Source organism: Doryrhamphus excisus, chromosome 3 (genome assembly GCF_030265055.1).
Source record: "Doryrhamphus excisus isolate RoL2022-K1 chromosome 3, RoL_Dexc_1.0, whole genome shotgun sequence".
Taxonomy (NCBI): Eukaryota; Metazoa; Chordata; class Actinopteri; order Syngnathiformes; family Syngnathidae; genus Doryrhamphus; species Doryrhamphus excisus.
This window is the reverse complement of record NC_080468.1, coordinates 16104415-16116583: the sequence shown is the minus strand read 5'-3', so window position 1 is coordinate 16116583 and position 12169 is coordinate 16104415. Positions and strand designations below refer to the sequence as shown.

The following is a 12169-nucleotide window of genomic DNA, read 5'->3' as shown; positions in this document are numbered from 1 at the left end:
AGCATTTCATCGCAAAAAAGAATGTGAAAATAAAGAAATAAAATGCTTGAAGAGTTGATGTGTTTTGATACATTTTTAAAAAAATATTATGAAGAGAGGAAAGTGTTGTGACTTGCGTTGTTGAATGCGACTCCCTTTCACTTTGACGGCCGCGGGGACTGATGACGTCACGCAGGAGCGTCCACACTGACGGTGTTTGGACGTGTAAACAAGTGGACGTGTCTCATGTAGGACGACGTGAGTTGTTTTTCGACGTTTCTCAACTCCAGCGAGTACCAATTAAAACGCTCGGTCTTCGCTTCCTGGTCGTTAGCACACGGCTTCCGCCGTCTACGTCCGGGAGCGCACTCTGTTGCTGGCGTTAGCTTAAGCTAACAGTTTAAGCTAACGTAGACAACAAGATCACCGCGTTCAAGTTTTGATATTACTGTTTTTATTTTTATGTTATAACGTCATTTTGCAACAACTCTTGTTAGTGTCATTGTGTCAACAAATGTTAGCTCAGTCGTTCAGTGATTGACTGCGCATCCAGGATGTAGTCGGATCCTGTGCTCGCCTGTCAATGGAACCCCACTGTCACCGTCTACTCTCTGGTTCAGGTTGCGGCCGCATCATGGAGAAACCTCCGTTCAGGCAGAACCAGAACTGCGGGGACTGGGAGCTGAAAGAACGGCTGGGAATGGGAGGCTTCGCTCACGTATATCTCTACCAGCATCAAGTGAGTGTGGACCCGCCCGTGTACCAGACGGTACATCTGGATCCAGATGCGTTGCTGTGTGTTGTCGGTACATCTGGATGCTGATGCGTTCATGTGTTGTGTAGGCGAGTGATGAGAAGCTGGCGGTGAAGATGTGCCGACTGGAACTGACGCCGAGGAACAAGGACCGCTGGAGTCGAGAGATCCAGATCATGAAGAAGTTGGTAGTTTGACCTCTTGAACTTTGGGCCTGTCATGTTTTCCCTCTGACTTTGCCTCTCTGCGGGTCAGGTTGAACCACATCAACGTAGTGACTGCGCGGGACGTTCCGGAAGAAATGAAGTTGATCGCCATGAATGACCTTCCCCTGCTCGCCATGGAGTTCTGCTCGCGCGGGGACTTGAGGAAGGTGGTGCCATTGTTTCCTGTTTCCAGGACTAATAGGTGCAGCACTGCATGTAATCAGATTACTTTGTGTGTGGCTGTAAACTTTGCCTGCAGGTCCTGAGCAGACCCGAGAACTGCTGCGGGCTAAAGGAGAGCGAGGTTCTGTCTTTACTCAATGACGTTGGTACGTGCAGTCTCTTCTGAGTCGCTCCTCCTGACTCTTGATACTGACATGCGGACTGCTACCGTGCAGGTTCCGGCATCCAGTATCTGCATGAGAACAAGATCATCCATCGAGACCTGAAACCGGAGAACATTGTGCTGCAGGAAACCAATGGGAAGGTAAGCCGCTTGGTTTAGAGTTGGCGGCTCTGAGGTCCTCTGAAACGTCTTATCGCTTTCCGTGCAGCTGGTCCACAAGATCATTGACTTGGGCTACGCCAAAGACCTGGACCAAGGCAGTCTGTGCACGTCGTTTGTGGGCACGCTGCAGTACCTGGTAAGAACTTGAAGAACTTTTTTTCTTCATTGTGGTGGGTTTCTGAAGGTCCTTTTGACGCATGCAGGCGCCTGAGTTGTTTGAGAACAAAGCGTACACGGTCAGCGTGGACTACTGGAGCTTTGGCACCATGATCTTTGAGTGCTCCTGTGGTTTCCGGCCCTTTCTGCACAATCTGCAGCCCGTGCAGTGGTGAGTCACGACCCACACACGGTGGGGCGGAGCTTCGCACTGTTGATAAAAAAAGGCTTGTTGTTTGGCGGCAGGGCCAGCAAAGTGCGGAACAAAGGTCCGAAAGACATCATGGCGGTGGAGGAGCCCAACGGAGAAGTTCGCTTCTCCACTCGTCTTCCGTACCCCAACAACCTGAGCAGGTGTGACCCCGGCGCCAGATCTGGGACAACTTGGGTGTGACAGTGTCCTCATTGCAGGACGCTGCTGGAGCCCATGGAAGCTTTGCTCCAACTCATGCTCAAGTGGGACCCGGTCCAGAGAGGAGGTGGAGTCCATCCCGACAGCAGGAAGCCGCTCTGCTTTGAGCTTCTGGATCAGATTCTCAGCATGAAGGTGCCGCATGTGCACCTTCTCCGACTTTTCGTCTGCCGCAGAACTTTAGAGTCCCGTCTGTCTTTAGGTGGTCCACATCCTCAACATGACCACGGCCCAGGTGCACTCCTTCCAGCTGGCGCCAGACGAGTCCCTGCACAGTCTTCAGAAGCGCATCCAGGCCGAGAGCGGGATCGACGTGGTCCGCCAGGAGCTACTACAGGAGACGGGCGTGTCTCTGGACCCTCGCAAGCCGGCGGCTCAGTGCGTCCTCGACGGTGTGGTACGTGCGCGACACATTGGCTCCTCCCCCCATACCGAGAACGTCCCGTTAAGAGCGTTCTTCTCGGTTCTCTCATCTGCAGCGAGGCTGGGACTCGTACATCGTCTACTTGTTCGACAAGAGCGCCACCGAGTACTCGGGGCCATTCAGCGCCAGACAGCTGCCCGATAAGGTCAACACCATCGGTGAGTAGAACATGAACGTCCGCGACGTCGTCGATGGCCGCCGGGCTCAACTCCGCCATCTGCTTTCTGCAGTCCAGGAGGCCCGAACACAGCTGCCCCTCGCCGCGCTCAAGAAGGTTTGGGGCGAAGCTGTCAGCTACATCTGCGGCCTCAAAGATGACTACAGTCGTCTCTTCCAGGGACAGAGAGCTGCCATGTGAGTCACACCCCCCGTTTCCCCGTTTTCCTGCCATGTGGCGTGTGCCCTCACGCCGCCGCCGCCTCATGCTGTGTGGTGTTCCTCATGCCGCGTCCTCGTGCCGTGTTGTCATGTGGAGTGTCCTCCTTGTGCCGTGTGACATGGTCTTATGGCATGTCCTCTTTCTCTCCCCCCCCCCCCCCCCCCCCCCCCCCCCTTTGGTCCAGGCTGAGTCTCCTGCGCTACAACACCAACCTGACGAGGTGCAAGAACAGCATGTTCGGATTCTCCCAACAGTTGAAAGCCAAGCTGGACTTCTTCAGGAGCAGCATCCAGTACGACCTGGAGAAGTACAGCGACCAGATGCACTACGGCATTTGTGAGCCCAACTCTGGCCTCCCCGGTCACGTGACACGGCATGTGACTTAACCTCCGATGTCCTCCACAGCCTCTGAGAAGATGCTGAAGGCCTGGCAGGAGAACGAGGAGCGAGCGGCGGCCTTTGCTCAGGTTCACTGGCGACGCCGCTGATTGTGGCGATGACGTCATTCGCCGTATCGGCCGTCACGTGACTTGGCGCTGTCATTCTGCAGGTGGCGGAGGTGGGCCATCTGGATGACGAGATCATGGCGCTGCACTCTGAGATCGTGGAGCTTCAGAGGAGTCCGTACGCTCGTCGCCAAGGCGACAAGATGGAGCAGCTGTGAGTGTGTGTGCAGGAAGTGGTCCTGTTGAGGGTCACAGGAGGAAGCTTAGGAAGTTGGCGGGCGGAGAAGTTGTGATTGGTTGGAGCTTCTCGTCACATGACGGAACGTTTTTGTCTTTCCAGCGAAGAGAAGGCCATGGAGCTCTACAAGCAGCTGAAGATGAAATGCAAAGGTCAGACCTCCTTGGTCTTCTTTTTCGACTTATTTCTCCCTTTTCTCCTTCACTCAATTTCTTCTCGTTCTACTACTTTTTCATTCTTTTCCTGCTTCTTCTTCTACTTGTTTTTCTTCTTCTCCTGTTCTGCTCACAAGCGTGTGGATTTGTTGCAGTGCCAGAAGCAGACGTGAGCAGCGACAGTTCCGAGATGGTCAAGGCCATCATCCAGACGGTCCACAACCAGGACAAAGTGCTGAAAGATCTGTACACACATCTAAGGTACAAGAAGATCAGGTCTCAAGATCTCCGAGGTCTCATGGCTGCTGCCACGCTGATGCTCGCGTGTTCCATCCCACCAGTAAGATCCTGAGCAGTAAGCAGAAGATCATCAACTTGTTTCCGCGGATCGAAAAGACGCTGGAGAGCATCAAGGAGGCGGACAACACGGTCATGCAGATGCAGATCAAGCGGCAGCGAGAGTTCTGGCACCTTCTCAAGATCGCATGCGTAAGTGTCCCCCCACATCGAGGGGCTCGCAGGGGGCTGATGTGACCGCCACGTTCCCGTGTGTTGTCACCAGGCTCAGAACTCTGCACGTAGCTCAATGGCCGCCAGTCCCGAGGGGTCCAACCCGCCGCAGGTCTCCCAGTGGTCCCAGTCAGCTCCGCCCGTCAGCGCACCGCACCCTCTCACGTCACTTCCCGGACCCAATGACAGGTACGTTCCAGTGAGAGGTGGACTCTTTGTGAAAGGTGTTCATGGACTCCCGCTTCTACACCAGCGACGCCGCCCCCCGCCTGCTGCAGGAGACGCAGAAGTACCTGAGTCAGCTGACCAGCCTCATGCAGGAAGCCGCTGACGAGCAGGCTAAGAGCATCGTGGTGAGTCTTCATCGTTTATTCATTTTCTATGCCGCTTATCCTCACCATATGTTGATCATATTCATTGGGAGTTAATGAGTGGGCGGAGCTTGTTCCATGTTCCATGTGTGATTGGCAGACAGAGTTCATGTTGTGTTTCTCCTCCTTGAAGGACCAAGACTGGAGTTGGACCAAGTATGAAACGTTAAGCACCAAACTCAAAAAGAGAAACGCGTAGGTCACACTGCCCCCCCCCCAATGCTGTTCAACACTAAAGTCAGGATGTGGCGTTGTCGTCTTGACATGTATGATCCTGGCATGAAGAGACAGTTGACACACAGGCTTTTTTTTTTTTTTTTTTGGACCCCTCATGTTGTTGTGCCCCCCCTCCCATCCAAAACGCTGAGGAAGTCACAACCAACTAAGCCCTGTCACCTTTCTGCTCATTGAGGACGTGATCACAATGATTGATTGATGGGACCAAACAAGCCAGCCACACACACACACACACACACGGTTGCACATTGATTTTCACGTTCTTGTGTGTTTGTTGCAGTGCAATGGACAAATATTTGTCATCTTTCTGAAGGTTCAATAAAGATGACTTGACTCTGTGTAAAAAAAAAAAGTCTTTATTACAGATGACAGATGTCAGTGCCCCCTGGTGGACATCACGTGTATCACACTCTTCTATGTACGCTCCCGCGTGGAGCATCGTAATGCTATTTCTGACTTCGCTCCACCGCCATCCTCTCCAGACGCTCCGTGTAGAAGCCGTTAAAGTCCAGCCTGTAAGAGGTCAGAGGTTACAACAATGGCGGGATTGGGTGGCGGAGGGCGGAAGCGCGCACTGACCTGTAGATGATGCTGATCATGCTGTGCTCGCAGTCGTTGGTGCTGAAGATGCTCAGCTTGTCCAGAAGATCCAGCAGCAACACGCTGAAGTTGTTGTCAAAGTTGACGATGGCCGCCTCGAAGCCGCTGTCCGATGCCGGGAGCGTATCCGCGTGCTGCAACAGGAACCGAGTATCAGATCAATGCGTCACGTGACTTGACATGAGGATGACTACCTTAGCGGTTCTCTTCTTGTCGGCTTCGGCCTGGTTCTGCGTGGGCGGGGCATCGAGAGAGAGACGCTCCAGCCTGAGGCTCTGCGTGAAACGCTAATGCACAGCAAACACAGGATGTGTGGGACAACGGCGTGAGCGAGCGTGACCGGCGCGTGAGGCGGCGTGCGCGCACCTGCATGCAGTTGGTGAACATGACGCAGACGGCCATGAGCTTGGAGAAGATGCGCAGCAGCTCGGGATTGGTCAGCATGCAGTCCTTCAGGCAGTTGTCCAGGAAGCTGGTGTGATGACACAGCACGTCGTCGATGTTGGACGCCTACGTGCACAAAAAAAAACGACACGCTACAGTTGCAGTGAAGACACGAGGAAGTCGAGTTACGAGACTCCACACGCACCGTCTTCAGGTTGTTCTCCATCAGGTGCCAGGTGGGCTCCATCACTTCAAACATCATGTAGTATTGGATGTTCTGGACAAAGTTCAACATGCGCTGACGCAGCGCAAACGCCGCAGAGAACCTGCACAGGACAGAGCGACCGTTTGTGAGGTTATGTAGACAGGAAGTGGGCATGTCGCGGAAGACTCACCACTTGGCGGTGTGTAAGGAATACTGCTTGGAGTCCTTGTTGCTGATCCACACGTTGCACAGGAGCCTTTCCACGTGTTTGCAGTAGAACATGTGACGGAACAACATCTGGTACCTCGTCAGCGCCTTCCTGCCCGGCATCATCATCATCATCAACACTTTTACCATTATCATCACCGTGGCATGTCATGTGACCTGTTAATGATGAGCGAAAGCGGCCATTTGACGATGTAGTCGAAGGAGAAGGCCTCCAGGCCGCTGAGGGTGGCGTCGGCGGCCTCGGCGTTGGCGATGCTCTTTTCCTGCTTGGTCTCGATGGCCAGTACTCTCAGCAGCTGGGTGATGACATCATGAGGCATCAGGTCGATCTGCACACAAAGAAGCCAACACGTTCCTGGAGCCACTCCACACGCCATGTGAACGTTCACGGAAATGTGGACCTTCAGGTCGTCTTTGAACGGGTCGGTGTTGGCCGTGCTCATGCGGAGCGCCAATTCCAGGAGAGCTTCCAGTCTTGGAGGAACGATGTCATCCACGGGCTTCCTCAGCTCATCTTCTGTGAGGTCCATGAAGTGGACGAAGAAATCCCCTTTGTCCATCAGGAAGTAATGTTTGATGGATCTGCAGACAGGAAGTGGAACAGATAGCGTGCATGTGCGTGTTTGTGTGAGACAATTGTGCGGTCAGTACCTGAGACGCGACACCAGCTCCTTCTCCTCCATCAGGAAGTCCAGCAGAACCTTGCTGGCGTAGTTGAAGGCCTTCTCGATCTGCTCCACGTAGGCGCGCTCCTTCAACGTGTACAAGACCTCCTTGGCGTCAGGACACGTGACATCGCGCCCGCACTCGCGCACCACGTTGAGGTATTTTCCTGCCACGCATTCGCACTTCAGCCCACGTTGGAGCGTTCCCTCGCCCGGAACATTTGAAAGCTTACCTGTGCTGAGGATCTTGTCGGCCATCTTCTGCAGGAAGGAGGGAATGCGGTGCTGCACGACTGTGTACCTCTGGTCCCAGTACTTGTCGTTGTAGTCTTCTTGGATCTTCTCCTTCTGCAGCTCGTGTTCCTCCACCATGAACTCACTGCAAGATGCCAAGACGCAGACGTCCACATGGAGTTCCACCAAGCCCTCACCACCCCCTGACATCACCTGTAGGGGTCCCTGATGATACCCCTGTAGATCCACTTCTCCAGGATCTCAAAGTAGGGAACGCTGGCAGCCTTGGTGAGGTAGAGACACACTTCCTGCGCCTGAGCGTCACCCGTGAAGTTGAAGGTGCGGTCGTGAAGAAGACTCAGCGTGGCTCCGCCCATACACTCGCCTTTGTCCACAGATGACGCTAACGGACACAAACGAGATGTCAGACAGGGAGGAGCGTTCACCTGACGGAAGTAGGTGACCTACCGACAGAGGCCAGGATCTCCATGGTCCTCATGGTGGGTTGGATGTAGAACCAGAGCTTCTGCAAGGATAGCGTTCCTTGTCTGTGCACGTGCTCCAGCTGCGTGACCAGGATCAGGTACTCCTTCATCAGCGTGCGCATGGCCGCCGTCAGAGCATGGTTGACCTGGCCATACTCGAAGGATGACTTCTCCTCGATGAAGCTGAAGGTCAAACACCGCGTCAACTTCTCTTTCCTGCAAGACCTGACATGTCTGGACCAACTCACCGTGTGACGGTGGAGTAGTACGACGCCACGGGTAAGATCCGGTTCACCAGCTCCTTGACGGACGTGTCCAGCGTGGCGTCCACGATGAAGGAACGGTTCTGACGACCCAGAACTGGCTGAGACGTCACATCTCGTCCGTCCACGCCGACCAGGACGAAGAGCAGGTCCTCCAGCACGACTTGCTCCTGAGCAGCCAGTGACATGGTGCCTGCAGGCACATCGCCATGTTAGACATGCCCACAACGCATAAACACACACATGCTCACTCACCCACTGACACGGCCTGATTGGCGGAAGGGGAGGAGCCGGCAATGAAGTCCCCCAGAAGCGAGGGTCGCTCATACACCCAACTGGGGAACACGGGACTGAGCTGACCCGGATTCTTCTTGTTGTGTTTGTCTCGCAACATCTTCCTGGTGACCTCCGCCGACTGTGGACCAATGACACAAAAGGTCACATTCCACATGTCGGATGTGGGTGGAGGTTCTCACCATGGGAGCACTGGACGCTGCCGTCACGTTGCCAAGTTTCTTCCTCAGCTCGTCCAGTTCCTGCATGGACATCTTGGAGCTGCTGGTCGTCACGCTTGGGCCGCTTGTTGTCGTGGTAGCGGTGCACGCCTCTGAACGCTCTTTAGCGTTGTGCTGAAGACACTGGAGGGTCTTCAAACACAAGATGGTTCTTAACTGTGTGATTACATAACAGGGTTCTTGTCCACTTCCTGGGACTTACCTCCTTGTCCTCGCACAGTTTGGACAGCAGATAGACCAGTGGGTCCAAGTAGCGGACATTTTTCGACTTGAGCTCCTCATATTTCCTCAGAAAATCTTCCGGCGTTTTGGAAAACTCTGCTAGTTTGACCTGAACGAGAAGCGTCACGTTTATGTCACGCTGCCCGGCCAGCTGCGTCACGTGAAGGCTCTCACCTTGGCGCTGTGGGCGGAGACTGTGGTGGTGACGTAAGGTGTCCTGTGTTTCTGCAGACGGTCGATGTAGCCTTCAGCGCCATCGCCTCTCCGCACGTGAAGAAGATTGAGCAGCTCGTTCACGTCGTGGTGGATCCGAAACTCACTCATGGCGCTGCGAGGACAGCCCGCTACGTCACCATCTTTGTCACGCTAACATCTCAGGACGTCATCTTCTCTCGGAGACGCAAGCGAGCTAGCATGTTAACCGAGTTTGAGCCCGTCACAAAACTTACCAACAAAGAAGCTGCTGTCGGTTGTTGTGCCGCTCCAAAACCCGATGTCGGCAGAGCTCCGAACCTCCTAGGAGCTTCCCGTCACGTCTATTATGATTTGCTCAAGGCGCCTTCGTCGAATTCTTCTTCTACGCTTCATGTTGCGTTGACGACACTGCCCCCCCACGGGTGATATGTTGTACAACAAGTGCCGGCGTCATCGTCTGAACGGTAATAAACGTAATAAACAACGCTTGTTTGTCTTTTGACGGCTCACAGTCGTTTCTTGGCAGAAATATGCCAAAAATAACTAAGGGTAGTTGTCAGAAAGTCTTAGTATGCTAGCAATTAGCTTTTAGTTTGAAAAGCCACACAGCGGAAGTAAACAGTAAACACGTTACAACCCGGAAGAACTGTCTTTCTCAGAAGACGGTTTGAATATGTCAGAAGGCCAAATGTTTGATTAATGCCATGTTGCTAAGTGCGCCGTGTCGTTAGCGTGCGTGTTCAAGTCCTCCGTCGACCGTTAACCGTGCCTGAGTTTTTCGACGAGCACATCATGGCCGAGCTTCATGCGGTCGAACCGAGCGGTACCAGCACCGTCGAGCAGGCGGAGCACCGAGACGTCCGCGGCTCGGTTCGCCTGCCTTCGCCCAGCTTGCTAGTTCCGCCTCGGGCCGGTCAACTCAGTCCCGCCGTCTCCAACCGCTCGGTGTTCGGCTTCCCGGTCAAGAGCAGCCCGACTTCCCCGTCCGAAGCGGCTGACAAGCCGGGGTCGCGCTGGGTCCGTCTGAACGTCGGCGGGACGTACTTCATCACCACCAAACAGACTATGTGCAGGGACCCCAAGTCCTTCCTGTCCCGCCTGTGCCAGGAGGACCCCGATCTGGACTCGGACAAAGTAAGTGCATGCATTCCAGGTACCATATTATTATTATTCTCCTGCTCGTGTCACCATGGAAACGCTGTGTTGGACTTCTCCGCAGGACCAAACGGGGGCCTATTTGATTGACAGGGACCCCACCTACTTTGGACCCATACTCAACTACCTGCGGCACGGAAAACTCATCTTGGACAAGAACCTGGCCGAGGAAGGTACACAGCCGTGCGCGTCTCTATAGTGGACAGAGCCGGCCCACGGCATAAGCGAACTAAGCACCTGCTTCGGGCCCCGTCACCACTAGGGGGCGCCGGAGAGAAATTAACTTTAAAAAAGAATAATTAAAAATCACATTTTAGGGCCCCTTGGATAGTGGAGGATAGTGGAGGTGTGGGAATGCGTGACACGTGTGTGTGTGTCCTCAGGTGTTCTTGAAGAAGCCGAGTTCTACAACATTGCCTCCCTGGTCCGCTTGGTCAAAGAACGCATACGTGACAACGAGAACCGCACGTCACAGGTACGAGTGCCTACCACATTCACCTGTGTTTGTGTACGTACATGTGTGTGTGTGTGTGTGTGTGTGATCCTTGTGGTTTCGTGCAGGGGCCGGTCAAGCACGTCTATCGCGTCCTGCAGTGCCAGGAGGAGGAGCTCACTCAGATGGTCTCCACCATGTCAGATGGATGGAAGTTTGAGCAGGTGAGCCATCTTGTTTCTTAACCTTTAGTACTCTTGTACACTCTAGTACACTCAGGAACCATGTATCTAGTGTACTAAGTATTTGAGAGTGGGCGCGGTTGTTGACGGCGTGCGTTTGTGGAAACAGCTGATCAGCATCGGCTCGTCGTACAACTACGGGAACGAGGACCAGGCGGAGTTCCTCTGCGTGGTCTCCCGCGAGCTCAACAACTCCACCAACGGAGTCGTCATCGAGCCCACCGAAAAGGCCAAGGTGAGTCGTATCTGTGGGCGGGGCTCCGGGGACGGCGCTCACCTGTCCCCCTTTTCACCCCCTCAGATCCTGCAGGAGCGAGGCTCCCGCATGTAAGGAGACGTCCGTCCCACAAAGCAGAACTTTGACTACGCCCACCCACCCATCGTCGCCATCGTCACCATTACGTCCTCCTGTGTGCCTTCCACCACGCTGGCCCCTCCCCCTCCGTCACGGCAGTGGTGCGCGCTGATGTCGGGATACTTCCTGCCAAACGTCAGCGCTTCTCCCAAACGGAATGAGAGCGTCGACTTGTCTCTGTCTCACGTATCCATGGCGACCTCCGGCGCGTGGGCTGTGACCCCTCCTCTTGCCAACATACGAACATGTGATCTGACACCGTGTGCTCCAGTCGAGACTTTGGACGAGCTCCGTTTCCTGCAGGACGCGTCTTCCCCCAACCAATCACAGCGCGTCTTAAACTTAGTAAACGTTGGATCGGTGAAAAGGAGGCCGTCTGGCCGCTATGTTGACATGTTAACACACGTTGTGTATTTGTGTGCGGCGCCTTTGGGATAAGGAGGTGGGCAGTTGTCAGTCACAATGTTAACAAATACCTCCTCTAACATGCTCGCAGTCTTAGCTGGGGGGGGTGTCAGCATGCCAGGTGGGATTTTATGAACAGAAAACAAATGCATGCCAGATTTGTTAGTACAGCATGCTAACACGGCAGCATTGTTAGCATGTGTCGTCTGTTAGCATTGCCGGCCGCCGCTTCACCTGCAGGATCAAACATAGAACTGATTGGCTCTGGAAAAGTCAGGGAATTGGTCCGTGGTTGTTAAATTTACGGGTTGGCGAGTCGATTGCAAAAAAAAAGTATCTTTTTGTGCACACGAGGAAAAGGAGCGCATGAAAGGGCGTGAAAAAGGTGTCGTGTTCTGGAATTAGTCCGTGTTGGTGAAAAAAAAACGTGTCGTGGTGCATGGTTGGGTTGGGGGGGGGGGGTGTTTGGGGGCTGTCTTGCTGTTCTATTTATCCTCACATCTTCTTTGTTGTTGGCTAACTGCTGTCGGGCCCTTTGGCTAATTATTGCTAACTGTCAATTAGCCTCCCAAGCGACCAATCAGAAGGCGCCAACGTCCCGCGGCGACTCGTGTTCATTTCGGTCTGCATGCCTTTTGTGCACGTGTGTTGACAGTATTGTGAGACACCTTTTGTCTCCTTAATTTATTGCAGATTTTGTCTACAAATGTTGTTCTGTAACACATCTAACCAGAAGGCTCATAAACACCGTCTGTCTTTGAAGACGCATTCTGCACCTTTGACCCCCCCACCGTTTTGTGAAAAGTCG

The 12169-nt window shown here is 53.9% G+C and overlaps 3 protein-coding genes across 3 annotated transcripts; 2 read left to right on the top strand and 1 right to left on the bottom strand.

Annotated features, from left to right (window-relative positions):
- The first annotated feature begins 130 nt into the window (after positions 1-130).
- chuk (component of inhibitor of nuclear factor kappa B kinase complex) lies at positions 131-5241 on the top strand. The gene is made up of 22 exons (XM_058069252.1): positions 131-237; positions 600-718; positions 823-917; positions 989-1106; positions 1199-1268; positions 1338-1426; positions 1494-1583; positions 1651-1775; positions 1850-1957; positions 2015-2150; positions 2218-2412; positions 2495-2597; positions 2670-2793; positions 3003-3154; positions 3224-3285; positions 3369-3478; positions 3605-3654; positions 3813-3918; positions 3999-4146; positions 4220-4356; positions 4421-4520; positions 4672-5241. Exons 1-22 carry the CDS (start codon positions 162-164, stop codon positions 4735-4737), a joined length of 2379 nt encoding a protein of 792 aa, XP_057925235.1. The 5' UTR covers positions 131-161; the 3' UTR covers positions 4738-5241.
- Positions 5110-9279, bottom strand: tubgcp2 (tubulin gamma complex component 2). The gene is given in 17 exon segments (XM_058069251.1): positions 5110-5288; positions 5355-5662; positions 5742-5885; positions 5965-6085; positions 6155-6283; positions 6349-6521; positions 6594-6774; positions 6844-7024; positions 7091-7236; positions 7305-7494; positions 7560-7759; positions 7825-8032; positions 8095-8254; positions 8316-8486; positions 8557-8685; positions 8751-8904; positions 9026-9279. Coding segments are annotated over 16 exon segments (2658 nt in total). The 5' UTR covers positions 8901-8904; positions 9026-9279; the 3' UTR covers positions 5110-5221.
- Positions 8783-12136, top strand: kctd2 (potassium channel tetramerization domain containing 2). The gene is made up of 6 exons (XM_058069283.1): positions 8783-9905; positions 9991-10099; positions 10310-10401; positions 10488-10583; positions 10711-10836; positions 10903-12136. Exons 1-6 carry the CDS (start codon positions 9564-9566, stop codon positions 10930-10932), a joined length of 795 nt encoding a protein of 264 aa, XP_057925266.1. The 5' UTR covers positions 8783-9563; the 3' UTR covers positions 10933-12136.
- The last annotated feature ends 33 nt before the right edge of the window (positions 12137-12169 follow it).